Raw genomic sequence first — 14,806 nt, forward strand, 5'->3', positions numbered from 1 at the left:
GCCTGGCCTGCTGCATTCACCAGCATTTTTTATGTGTGTTGCTTGAATTTCCAGCATCTGCAGATTTCCTTGTGTTTGCAGATTTTATCCTTGATTGCTTAGCTCCATATTTTTTGCTGATTACTCTTCAGTAGTACTCTTGTGGGTTTTTAAGGGTTGTCGAAGCTCAACTCAACCCTACATTAAAGCTTTTTAAGATATATAATACACACATCATATAAAGTACATACAAACTCAATTGGAGAGTAATTCTTGGTAGCTCAATTTAGAAACTTTTATACATTAAAGATATATTTTATATATATATCTGAAATAAGGCTGACTAAAAGATTTCTATGAGAGAGGAAGAATTCCATTGCTTTAGGTACTTAACATACTTATTTAATAAAACAATTATTTACAGTAGCTGGAAAATCTGAATTAAAGATGGCAAATTGGGAAGTTAAATGCAAAGTCTGAACCACAATGAATATTTACCATGTGTAGCTGAACTCTTCCCTCAAAAAGCACTGCTGCATAGTCTGAATTCAAGCACATATTAGTTACAGTGCCCAAATACTCCACGTCCTTTAGCTTCTCCACTTCTAAGAAAATCAAAAACAGCAGAAAATCAATTAGTATTTTATTGGGATAAAAATAACCTTCTGTATTATCCCCTAAACTCCACAAATTTGGATAATGCCTCAATTGCAAGAGAAAACATCTTGACAACCAATCTTCTCAATTTATTCAGTAATAGAGCAAAATTAAAGAAAGAAGCTACCTGGAGGAATTAATGATAGCGTAGAGATTTCTGCAAGTGATGTAACTATGGAAGCCTGGCACCTTCTTAACTGAGTGCATCAAGTACAGAGGGGGTACAGTGGGTGGGGAGTAGCAGCTGGTTGTTAATGATTATTTTAGTTATTAGCGGCCACTGCAGATTTCAATTGTGTTTTAAGTGCTCCAGCATGTAAGACCTTGAGCAATCCTTCAATTATTGGAGAGGATACTTTCTCTATGTTAATTTAGTTAGCGATACGGTGCAGAGTAGGCCCTTCTGACACTTCAACCTATGCCAGCTCAGCAACCTCAACAACTCCGATTTAACCCTAGTCCAATCACGGGACAATTTACAATGGCCAATTAACCTACCCAGTACATCTTTGGACTGTGGGAGGAAACCAGGACACCTGGGGAGAACCATGGGGGGAGGACGTAGAGACTCCTTACAGATGGCACTGGAATTGAACTCTGAACTCCAACAGCCTGAGCTGTAACAGTGTCACACCAACTGCTGCGCTACCATGGGCTCCTGTGGGAAAATCTAAATCTAAGAGGTTTCAATTTAAAAATAACGGTAAGTTTCATTTAACACTGAAACAAGGCAATATTTATAAACTATCTCCCAGAGTTGAATGCAGAAACAAGGCAATTTTTAGAAAACCTTCCAAAGAGTTTGTAGCTCTCTTCCTCCAAAAATGTCACAAAGGCAGTGTCTGAATATACTTAAGTTGTAAATAGACACTTGATAAACAAGGCGTGAATGTTTACCAGGGTAGATAGGAATATAGAGTAGAAGAATTTGGTGCGGATATGAATATGGAGTCAAATCAGCCACAATCACATTAACTGGTGGAGCAACTGTTGGGGGGGAAGTGGTTGAGGTGTGACCTAATCCTGCTTTTAATTCATATAGGAACCTGATCAGGCATTATATTCAATCAAGTTCGGAAAAACGCCACTCAGTGTTATGTTCTGAAGCTGAATTTGTAAGGCTAGAGGAGAGTAATCAAGATGACTGGTAGTCACAGGCTCATTGGCTTATGTTATTTCCAGAAGTTGGAACAGGGAGCACTGGAACTTTGCATTCATTGTTGAGAAGGCACTAGAGTCCACACATGATAGAGGTGGGGCATGATGAGCTAATTATAGTTGAAAGGGGGCAAGGATCAGAGATCCAGATAATGAGGGATACATGGCATGGTAGGAGGGTTAACAGGACAAGAAGGCCAGTGTAGCACATACCAGGAGATGGGTCTTGTGGGATACTTCTTTAAATGAATGGGCCTGTTGTTTAGTGAGCAGATTCCAAAGTCTAAATGCTGGGAAATTCAGCAAATCTGTGCTTTACTACACTGGCCTAGTATAATAAGAGTACATGAGATGTTTTGGTTTACCTCTGAAGTTCTCAAACTCTACCAGCTAAGTTGATTTGAGACAGTTAAATGGACATGCTATTTGGATTTGGATAAATGTTATCAGCATATGGGGCTGCCAGAAAATTAGGGTAAAATTTTAAAAATGGCCTTATACATTTATTTTGAAAGCCATAACATGCAAAGTTAAAATTAATTTCATTGTTGCCATTATATATTGTCATGTGCATAATTCTTTTTAATACAGTTAAATAGTATAAAAGCTTTTATAAATCCATTCAAGACAATTATTTTCAATCTTTCATAAGCTTTTGATAATTATGCAAAACATTCATATGAACATACGTTTCTCTCCAAGGGCATAAAACCAAGCACGATTATTCATACCAACAGCCACGTGATATGGGCCTACAGCGATAAAGTTAGGCTCTACTTCAACAGAAACTGTGGTTTCTGGTTCCTGAGGAAAATTAATACAGAATGCAGGGTGTAAGTCTGACAGGCTTATCAAAATAAACTTGCTTTAACAAAATTAGATTCAAATTTATTCCTTTACTAAAGACTAAAAATGGTAATTGCTTTTTTCATCCAGCATTAAAACAAATAATTCTCTACGGGGAATAATAAAGGTTCCTTCAACAGTAGGACTTAAGTGAAACTTTATCCAGTTTATGGTCAATGACCTAAATTTTTTTTTATCTTTTTATCTCCTTTTATCTATGAACTAAATAATTTTCCTGGGCAGCAGCAGTATCTGTGCGGAAGAAAGGCCTGGCGATCTACTTCCATACCTTGCCATGAAAACCCTATGGACCCTATGATCCATGAGGTCATGAAGAGTTAGACTCGACTAAATGACTGAACAACGACAACAAAAAAATATTCTATGGGACATTTTCAGCAGAGAACCTAACCTAAACAATGTGAATAAATTACCACAGACTGTGGTCAAACTTGCATTCAGAAGACAGGAGCATGTTACCATTTACTGATTATAAGATGCCCATCTGAGAGTTCAGTGAATTCAGCATTTTAATGATATTTATGTGATAATCACTGACAGCATTAAGGCACTTTTCTTGTGATTCTATTAAATATACAAGCTCCTACTTTATTTTACAATTTATGAACCAGTACTGATAAGAGACAAGTCTGAAATCTGCCTTTGTTTTTCTTTTCAGGTACTGAGACACCATTTGGTGTTTATTCGTATTATTAATTTCTTGCTCAGTGAGATTAAGTTGCTCAAAAATACTGAGCCAGATTATGAGGGATTCAGTCTACACCTCTTATGCAGTTTTTGCAGATTGCCTAATCTTACACTTGCCTTTAGAGGCCATGCAACTTCAACATCCTTGTTGCTGTGGTTATTAAATGGGCTACAGTATTCTAAGAGTAGCAAGTCTAGATAAAAGGCAGCACCATGACCCCTCAATCTGCCTGACGTTTCATATTGTTAGAAGACCATTCCCACTGTTTTTAAGTGTTTCTGATGTTCAAAGATATTTAGAAACAGCATTAAAATATATTGACACAATCATAATGATGTAATTTACTTACAAAAAATTAATAACCTTAATTTTAAAATAAAAGAAGCCTCTACCTTTTTAGTGAATATTAGCAAACACATTCAAATCCCTACCACTGACATAAAGGTAATGGCTAGGTGCAAAGCATACATAGCTTTCAGCTATTTATATTACAGAATATTCAGTAGTAATTTTAGGGCAGGGCACAAGTTTAGATGCACTTCATGTGTCCATACTGCAAGCACAGAAAGCGATAACATCTGCACTGCGGGTAGCATTCCCACACAGAAACACCAAATGCCATTAACATGATCCAGGCCAAGAAAGCAGTTATTCCAGTTTTTAATAACATTAGGCAAATTGATGCACTTATTAGTTTGATCTATAACACTTACCAAAATTGTAACAATCAATAATAAAAATCACATATGAGACCCTGAATTTTTTTTCAACTAAATTCATTTAGATCAAATTTTTAAATGAAGTAATTGGTTAGAGTGTAAGAAATGATTAGCATTACCTATTGTAACTTGTAGTTACAACTGAGAGATTTGCAAAAAGTACAGTAAATAATCAACTTTATAATTTCCTTACTGATCTAAAAAATTAAAGTTCAAAGTAATTATAACTGCACATACTCCCTCTACATGATTGACCACTGTGACCTCCAGCAGAGATGTCAAGAAGGCAATGCGAGTACCACAAGTATCTCCAAGAACTGGAAGTTTTGTGAGGAAAACATGTAGTGTTCCACGCTGTGTAGATATAGCAAGCAACTGTCCATCATCTGTCCAAGATAGTTGATCCAGACCTGAAAGTTTGATGTTAACATAGGATACATGATATTGTTTGCAACTTAATTAAGTTAATTAATCTCAGTGATAAATATAATTGGTAAATGCAGATTCACTGATTTTATTTGCTGCATGTAAATGATCAGCATCAACGGTTGTAACTTTGATTACAACTGACAGGTTCGCAAAGAGTAAATAATCATTTTCCTAATGTATCAATCTAAAAACGAAAGTTCAAAATAACTTCATAAATGCACATACTCCCTTCATTTACATTATTTTTCAGAATGTAAATATAACCATTGAATTACCTACCTATTTCAGTGCATTTTTGTTGTGTTCCTTTTTTTGTTATGCCACTCAAATTATGTTACATTATTACATTTATAAACTATTAAATCACATATTCAATAAGAGTGTTCAAAGCTGTATTTGTGTATCTTTTGTTAAAGCACCATGATTCAGCAGATTTAACACTCTAATATACTGTATCTCTAAAATGTTCCAACTGCCCCGTACTTGACTCTTCTCCCTATCAGATTATTTATTTAAAATTTATTTTACAGGTTTGATCTATTCTGTAAATAGTCCCAACCCTAGAATTGAAGTTTATGATTATTCAGAATTACATACTTTAATAGTTTACAAATTCTATCAATGGCAATTAAGAGAATCATCAGAAGCTGCAAGTGCATACACATCAGTTGCAAGCCGTACAAGTTTATATCTTTTCCTGCCTCCTCTTCTATTAGACTTTTTATTACTGGTATTCCTACCCATCAACCACACCTATATCCATCTGCTAATCTTTGCCATTCAGCCTCTGGTGATCCAAATTAGAAGAACACTTCTAGTCCTGTTTAGCAACAGCATGACATGTGTATGATTTGCAGGCAATGAATTTTAGAGATTTTTCTCATGCAAAGGTAAAAAAAACTTGCATTTATATATTACCCTCAGAATCTCAAGATGCCCCAAAGTATCCCAAAATGAAGTCATCACTGATACTATTATTGTGCAAAAGTTTATCAAACATTTTTTTCCAGTATTACCTTTGGTTTCATCATCCAGGTTTACAATAGCATACATTTCTTTCATTTCTGACAGGTCATGGATCTTAATGCTGGCAAGAAAATATATTAGGATTACTTTATCAGAAGAGATACGTACTAAAGAAACAGTATTCCTCAGTAGAAACACTCCACCAAATTAGCAAACTTTTCTTAATGGTTATGATACAAATCTCTGTGTTAACAGAAGCATTAGAACTAATTATATTAAAGACTCACCTATTTTTTGTGTTTCCTTAAATTATCACAGCAGCCACCAAGCCTGATGTGATGAATGCAATAACCAAAAGATTCTTTCACCAAAGTTCAGAGAAGTATTAGAGAATAGGGAGCCCATTATATATCGTGAACATTTTCCTAATTTAAGTGTTAACTTTAAGTGTCCCCTTGCCCAATTCCTGAACATGCACTTGAAGAATCTTTGTTAATAACAGAGGGTTTATTTAGTGTAATTTGTCACTAAGCAGTGGTTTTATTTGCTACATTGAAGCGTAAGGGTACACATTAGCATAGTATCTTTCCAACAGAGGTCTGTGACAGCTACTGACATTTAATAGTCTTTCTGATGGGATTAGAGGGAGGAAGTCTGAGAAATAAACATACTACTATATATTCAAATTGGAAAAAAAATCCTCAATCACTTGTGCTTTTCCATTTGGCAATAATACCATTGAGGTAAAACTTGTAAATTTCAGCTTGTCAAATCAAGTGCAGCTTGCTTTTGATTTGCTACATCATTTTTAAAGGGATCTACTAGCTTCTCATTTTTTTTTTACAACCCATGGCAACTACTATACCAATGAAAGGTGAATATTTACTATACCATTTCCTATATCATGAACATTCCCAAAATATAGATTCTTTAGGAACCTCACCTCTCAATGACTGTAAGAGATGTATACAGAATATATTCTTTCCCTTTAGATGCAATCCATTGGATTTTTAATCACATAGGAAATCTAAATTAATTCTGGAAGAAACTTAGACTAAGGTCTCAAAATAAAAGTTTCCGAAGACTTAGCTTTAGCTATTCCAAAACAATGGAAATATCACAAGACATAAGATAGTAATTTCTGGTTAAGTGCCATGAACCTATAAACAGTACCATGTCATTCCTTCCTTCTTGTGCTATTAATTTAATTTGTAATTTATAACAATTTTTGTCTTTGCACTGTACTACCGCCACAAAACAAATTTCATGGCATATAACAAAGTAATAATAAACCTTATTCTGAATTTATAATCTACTTCTATTTTAAATTGCAATCCTCTATTTTAAATTGCAAGCACTTTTTAAAATTTAGATAACATGCAGATATCCACCATTGAGAGTTGTAATCCTCAGTAAAGTGATGATATTTTTCATTAGCTAAACCCTAGGGATATGTATTAGGACAAAGAAAATTTACAGCACACAAAATAGGCTTCCTAATGCCAGACAATTATGGAAGCAGTCAGCTTAAGGTATAGGACTGCTCTGGGAAACTTGCAAGATGATTATTGCAGCATCTGAGAATGTCAGGCGAAAATGCTCTTAAAAATTTAAGACCTTCCATAAACAGCAAGGGACTCATCAATGAAGTAGCGGATGTACTTCTGGAAGTGAAGTATTGCAGAAGTATCTCCTTTGTTTCCTTTAATATCTGTATTGTATTAGGTTTTAGGCCAATTCCACTACTAAATTCTGATCTGTTAAGCATTCTTCCAGATGTTAACTTTGGTAATGCTCTACAGACAATGGAATTTTTTCTAATTTGTTAAATGCCTCTGGGGGATATCCCTGAGCTAATTACAAATAATGTTGCTTCATTCACATTGAGAGAAATAGTTGTAATTGACCCATAACTTTTATACCTCGACTTAGTGACATACGGAGACAAAACACAGTGAATTTGAACAGTTATAGTCATAAATTTGTTTGATACTGATGAAAATCATTTACTACATTGCATTTCTATGATTAAAATGTTTCATACTATGTAAATAAATGTTCATTGAGACACATACAATATAATTTAAAGAAACACTTGGATAGGCACGTGAAGGAGCAGGGTTGGAGGGATATGGGCTGAGCATAGGAAATTGGACTAACTGGGTGGGCACCATGATCAGCATGGACACATTGGGCCGAAGGTCCTGTAGCTATGTTGTATTGCTCTATGACTGTATGTTCCATTGACGAATAACATATTGGGTGAAGATTGGCACACCATAAATATCAAAATTTCTTTAAAAATAAAATCCCTAGGCATTTGGATACAATACACTTTTAGACTAACAATAAGCAAAGGCAAGGGAAATATTGAAAAACATTGCAAATGATAGCTTAGAAATTAAGTCAAGTAGCACTGCTCTTTTCAGCACTATGCACATAAAACTCCTCTAGAGTGGAAGACAATTACAGTGACTTTCATGACAAATTACACTACTCCAGAAATTTGATTGGCTGCTGTTAATTCCATTTGTGCTGATGACAAATTTTCTGTGATATGTAACGATATCACACAGAAGAAATCTGTTCAATCATTCAGAAACACACCTGCTATTGAGTAGTTTCGGCCCAACATGCTAATAGTGTTGCTATCTTGACAGCAGTCCTTACAGTGGCACTTCTCAGCTTTGTGCTGGAAACTCAGCTCAGGTACTTCTATTTATTTATCTATCTATCTATTTATTTATTTATCACTTTGGTTCCTATTACAATACTCACGCCTTGTTCTCATCTTGCAGAACTCCCTCCAGCTATCAACCTCTTAGCCCCAATCTCCTGACCTGGTCACTAATTGTCACCATTAACCTCCATTTGACCTGGCAATCAATACTAAACTCTATGAACTCCTGCTAACTCAGTAACCCACTCTGTCAAGGATGGTGACTGAACCTCATCTAAGTAACCATATCCAGTCAACCTCTACTTGACCAGTAACCATATAGCCTCCCAATACTGATTGCTGGCAGCTGACCATTCCCCTTACACAACTTCCAATATGTCAGCTGTTCTGATCTGATTTATGTTTGTATGCTCTACAATTGTATAATGTGCAAAGAAAAAATCTTGCTCAAGTTTTAAGGCCTTCAGTACAGTACCAACGATTTTTTAAGTGGCAGGCCTATAATTATAACCTACTTGACTAGATTCAAATATTTCAGATTTAACTACAACTGTACCAATAACTAGAATTAATTTATTTCTATTTTATGTATTTCAAAACCGTATATTTCAATTGCATCTAGGTATTCATACACCTTGGTTTCTTTAGTGATAAAGCATTACTAACATTATCATACGCATACCATGTGGCTGTGGAGGGATATATCTGCTGCAAGTATATTGAGATAGTAACTTAACGTACCAGTTGTCTCCACAGGAAGCAGCTTTGTTCAGGGATTGAGAGATGGCAATACTCGTCAAACTGTCTTTATGATTGTGGGCTTGGAATAGTTCTTGGCCAATTTCACGAATGTGTGTTGAAATCACTACGAAGTAACCTTGAGAAAAGCCAATCATGATGTACCCATTTCCAAACCTGAAACACAAGGTAGTTGCAGTATTGCAAAAAGAAAAAAAAGCTATTTTAAATAAATAAAAGTATTAAAAAAGTATAAACTGAAAATATTTCAATGTTTTGCAGTTCAAATGCATGATATTATGAACTTGTTCTACTTTGTGTTGCTATTTTTAAACTAATGCAATTGAACAAGTTTGAGAGAAAAGGGAAAATTCACTGTAATTTTATGATTAATTTTAATAAAGGCATGGTATATTTATTGCCAGCATGAAGCACAAAATAATTGCCTAAAATAACTGGACTGACAAGAAAAGCACAGAATGTTAAGTTTACTAGTAAGCTTTATGTCCACAAGAAGGTTGGCCAGGCACAAATAAGAAATCTATAATCTGCAAACTGAACCACCAATTTGGTAGCAATGCAAAAGCTATTAATTATGCATTGTCTCATTCTATTCATTTAACTGTAATCCTATCCAGCAGATTAACATAAACTCACCATCTGTAAGATATAATGCTGCCATAACGTTGCTGGAATGCCAATTCAATAGGGTTATCAGGATCGCCTAAATTAAACAGAAATAGTATTTTCTTCCCCAAAACGACACTGACCTGATAAAAGACCAGAAAGATGACAAATTAAATCCACTAATGCACTGCTTTGATGAGGAAAGGAGTAGGTGAAGATTAATACCTCAGACCTGGAACAAAATTAACTGTACAGAAATACACTGACCCCTGCCTACCTGTGCATTTCTGAGACTTAAACTACATACTGCAGTGGAGTATTTGGAGGAAAAACAGCCAAGTTTTGAGCGGAAAACAATTTTGCGATTCCTCCAATTATAGTGGCAAGGGTCCAGAAATAGGGCTTTTGCTACTGCATATTGGCATGAAGAGACCATAAATGGAAGGTTTTGATAAAAGTAGCATCAAATGAACTGTTTTCTGGATGGGAATTGATATCAGAGTAGTAAGAAAAACTTAAAATCACAGACAGTAGATATAGAATTGTAGTGTGTTTCTTCCGAGAGTGTGTGTTTGTCTTTCGGAAAAACATTACATTCCTCGATGAACTATACAGATGTTATCCTGATCCTCTTGGGGCTTCATGGTTCAGACAATGACAGCCTTCTGCAAATAATGCAGAATCTAATGTTGACAACCCTATGTCAGGCACTTGGGAAGGAACTCATATTACAGCACACTGGAGTTCAGAATTCCAATCTCATTACATATTCAAGGGCCCTTCTAAGTAAAGTAACTCTTGAGCTGTCTCAATGCACCTTCCAAAAGCACAACTTTCTTAGGTGCTCAATCCATTTAATAAGATAACATCAGATTTTCCTTGGAACACACCGTGTTTTCTCCCATTGATGCCCGTTCATCAGTCTTCATCACAGAGAATTGAATGTCACTTGGCTCTGCTCTCGCTATGGTCTGTTGAAACAAAATTGATGGAGGGTGAGCACAATGGAATATACCTAGAACCAAATTTAAAAAAACACACACACAGAAATGGGACTAAGTATGGTGAAATCCACAGAAAGTAACAGGTCTATCTTCAAATATGTTGAGATAGAAGATGGAAACGGCAAGGTTTCAGGTTAGGACTGCACACAACACTTAGTGAACTTTGGTAGTTTTCACTTGAAGTTGCCTGGGTAAAAAGGATTCATTATGTTGTAATTATGTTCAAAATGATCAATAGAGAAAATAGTCCCTACTGAGTTATAAGATTTCACATATTTTAATAATGTACTTTACTGAAGAGGGTTTTGCTTTGTGTAATATAATTTGGGGGTAGGAGTATACAAGCTTCTTAATTTGGTTAGCAATTTTGAGGATTATTTGCTAAAGGAATACTTCATAGTTATGGAGGTAGTCATCAGCAACTTTAAGAGTTCAGTAAATGGAAGTAAAGGTAAGTAGACTTGACTCCTGAATTTTCATTAAAATAATTCAATTATGTCTAACTTGGATTTCCTAAAAGTTCAGAACTTGTCAGAACATTAAGTAACAGTCATTTATACAATATATGTTCTGCAATTATAATCTTGTAAGCCCTGCCAGATAAATTTCATTCTAACATTTTGCAGGCTTGGAGTTATTTTAATTTCAAAATTAATATATTTCAACTCAGTCACAAATTTTCACAGAAAGTCTGAATGCTAATTGGCAAAACTATAATAAGTTCTTTTACCTGCCTAATGGTATCGCCCTCTTGATTGCTAACAGTTATTGCTTTGTCTTCACCACCCAATGCAAGCAGATTCTGGGAACTCCAGCAACCACAAGTGATGCGTTTTGTATGTTTTCCTGAGAAAGAAAGTGTACATGAAAATACAGTTTAGATTAAGGAAGTCATTTTTCTAAGAATGGAATGTACATGAAACAAAGCTGTTGCTGGCTCAACTGTCCATGTGAAGCACCAGCATGTGTGGTAATTCCAAATGCTGCACAGAACTTGAAAACACTAAATAATGTTAGCAGTCAGCAGATGAAGCATCTTCAGTGCCAACATTTCAGTGTTCATTTCGTTAAGCAATTTTCTCACAGCACTTTCCCACGTCATCACAGACGATACACCTCACCTTTTATTTCTTTCCTATCAGGCACCAAACAGGAAAGCAGCAATTCGCTTGCACTTCCTCCAGTACTCTGCTTCACCAGAACAGGTCTGTTCCGTATGCAAGGGCAACTCAGACCTTTAGTTTTGTTTCAGTGCACTCAGCTTTCATCATTGCTCCAGTAATGCCCAATGTAAGCTCATCTTCTTGGGACTTGGCAGTGAATCTGCTGACTCAACCTAATCATTTTCTTGAACCTCTCATTCTCAAACAAATCTTTCTCATCACTTTTTCAAAAACTTTTCATTAGTTGTACAAATCTCTCAAGCAGCTGCATGACTCAAATACCAATCATCTTTCCGATTCCCTCTATTAATTACCCAAACCTTTCCTTTTATGGTTCAAATTCCCACGTCATTTGAACCACCCTAATGTCTAACAGTATAAATACCTCCACAATTATTTGCTCAACCCAACCTTCCTGGTTTTCAATCTAGCCACCAAACAACAGCTCCCTTCACTGTTCAACCAGAACTTCCATATCTGCCAAAACAAATTGCACTGCTACCCAAAATCCACGTAACCCAGGACACTCCTTCTGACACAAAAATGTTAACTGTTTCTTTTCCAAAGATGCTATCTGACTTTGATTATTTCTTTTTGACATTTTGTCCATATGAGCAGTCCTTACTCTGCCCCCATCACACTCTGATGATGCTCTCAATGCTCTACCAGCATCACTGACATCTCTATTAGAGTAAATCCATTCTTTCACTCAATTCTTCCAAGAGAAAAACTCAATTAACATTCGAGTTAGATAATCTTTCACTGTAACTTCCAAATTCTGATACAACAGGAAAAATTCATTATCTGAAATTGTTGAAATCAATGTTGACTCTTAGGCTATGTCCACACTAGACCGGATAAATCCGTAACTGAAGCTTTTCTCTTCGTTTTGTCCCTCCGTCCACATTGAAACAGCGTTTTCCTCCCCCAAAAACGGAGCTTTTTAGAAATGTTCTCCAGAGTGAATAAATCTGAAAACGTCTAATATCCGGCGTAGTGTGTACAAGGCAACCGACTATTTTTAAAACCACTGTCGTGACGTGCCGGAACAAATGGTGGCAGCAGCACGACATTTCATGGTTTTCTTCAACGCAACCTCCAAACACCACAACAATATCTGACAATAGATGTGTAACACCCTAATATAACATTGTATGGAAATACAAAATAACACTGATGCAGACATGTTTTATACATTTAACAGGGTGCTTGTGCAAACATTCAATAGATGCAATTGTCACTTTTGCCCAGTAACTCGTTTTATTGCACATGTTAAATACAGCAAAATAATACACAAAGACATGGCAAAAGTAAAGGCAAACAAATGAGGTAACAGCAAATTTCACTTTTGCCCAGTAACAAGCCTTATTGCATTTAGTTGTAGCTGTTGTCCCTTTCATCGGTGAAGAGACTATGGCTGTAGGAAATGTTTCTGGACAAACGCATACCAAGTCCTTCATTTGGCAATTTCCTTTTTAAGTTTTTCTAGTCTGTAACTGGACAAACACGCACCAAGTATACTGTTTCCTCTTTGCTTGTTTTCTGTGTCCTGCGCATGCCCAGTAGGAGGAGATTTGCCCAAACACCCGTTTTAATGTGGACGGAGATATTTTCAAAAACGCCTGGTGTGGACACCTATCGCTTTTACGCAAAACCAGCGTTTTCAAAATTATCCAGTCTAGTGTGGACGTAGCCTTAAATGCAGTTACGGGCATGGCTGTTCCTCAAGGATCAGTGTAAGAGGCAAGAAAGTCAGAGAGTCATGTTGTTTTTTTGCACAAATCCCACGTGACTTTCAGAATTTTTTTTCAGATTTCCAGCATCGACATTATTTTTGTTTTGACTCTCTCAATTTACAACATTGGCTGAAATCCATTTCTGTGCACACTTACTTTCCTTCCACAAGAGAATTAATCTAACCTCATTCGAGAGGAAATTCCAGGTTAAGAGGTGTCAATATAAAAGGTTACTCTGGAATTTTGATATTAAGAAAATAGGAAATATAAATCACCTTCAAAATAATGAGCTAATTCACTCTGTAAATTTTCAAAAGACAGAGGGTACACAAATTTTATGGATCCAGCATAGGTCACACTGTACTCACCGAGGACTGGGACTTTACGGGAAGTCTGTAAGTTATAAATAAGCAGATTTCCTTTGGTTGTTCCAACAGCAAGTTGTGATCCTGCTTTTGACCACAGCAGAAATGACATCTGGTCCCTGCAAAGATACATCATAACTAAGAATAATAAATAGACTAAAAGTGAAGTACAGGGGATAATCAAAGTAAATTCTACTTCACATGGAAAGAATTTGCACAGAGTTCGCAATAGCTTTATGCAGAGGGGAGGAAATAAATTGTAAGGTTATTATCCAGATAGATCTGTGTAAATAATTCTTGATCCAAATCACTGCTAACAAAAAAAAGAGAATACTAGAAGTATACCTCCAATATATAAACACTGCTGAAATTTATAAACCAATAAATAATACAAAGTAATTGTAATACAGCCCATCCAACCTGTAATGTAACAGAACCTAATCCATAGTTAACAATTCTAATTTAACTTCATTTATTCTTATACTTAAATTGAGGTTATGCTGCATTAATACCAATGAGTTGATTTACCTTTCGAAAGAGAACATCATGCAATTGCTACAATTGACTAACAGATTATTTCAATAATATTAATGATATTCTAGTTCATTTTTATTTATTTTGATTTTAATTTCCTACTGATATTATATGCAACTTGTTTGCTTTGAATTTATTAAAATAATTTCACTCCTTTCATCCCTCCCACACTCAAACCTTCACATTCAACAGGCAAGATCATGCTGGGGCCATCCCTGCTTTACAGATGGCATACAAGAAGATGTGGTGTGTAGTGTGACTGTGAGGAAAGACAGGAAAATGAGAAATGAAAGTCCAGAATGCATTGGTACATGAAGCAGCTAGATACTGATTCTCTATGGCATGGAGCTGTTAGTATGCTGTTGTATATGATTTTCTAACCTAAAATGTATGCGCTTTAATAACAGGGAACCGAATTACCATTGCACAGAGTGGAGCAGTATATGGGTGATTAGCAAAGGGTTTGGCAGATCTTAGAAAAGATGGCAAGAGACTC

The 14,806-nt window shown here is 35.8% G+C and overlaps 1 protein-coding gene across 2 annotated transcripts in view; it reads right to left on the bottom strand.

Annotated features, from left to right (window-relative positions):
* wdr19 (WD repeat domain 19) overlaps positions 1-14,806 on the bottom strand; it is a 111,013-nt gene that overhangs the window by 75,252 nt on the left and 20,955 nt on the right. For both annotated transcript variants that reach the window (XM_063043291.1, XM_063043290.1), the window contains exons 4-12: positions 13,780-13,895; positions 11,243-11,358; positions 10,399-10,479; positions 9,539-9,651; positions 8,885-9,058; positions 5,514-5,584; positions 4,306-4,478; positions 2,484-2,598; positions 478-584 (exon numbers count right to left, since the gene is read on the bottom strand). In XM_063043291.1, the coding sequence (XP_062899361.1) occupies positions 478-584; positions 2,484-2,598; positions 4,306-4,478; positions 5,514-5,584; positions 8,885-9,058; positions 9,539-9,651; positions 10,399-10,479; positions 11,243-11,358; positions 13,780-13,895 (1,066 nt within the window). The remainder of the gene's footprint in view (positions 1-477; positions 585-2,483; positions 2,599-4,305; positions 4,479-5,513; positions 5,585-8,884; positions 9,059-9,538; positions 9,652-10,398; positions 10,480-11,242; positions 11,359-13,779; positions 13,896-14,806) is intronic.

This window comes from Mobula hypostoma, chromosome 3 (assembly GCF_963921235.1).
Source record: "Mobula hypostoma chromosome 3, sMobHyp1.1, whole genome shotgun sequence".
In the NCBI taxonomy this organism is placed as follows: domain Eukaryota; kingdom Metazoa; phylum Chordata; class Chondrichthyes; order Myliobatiformes; family Myliobatidae; genus Mobula; species Mobula hypostoma.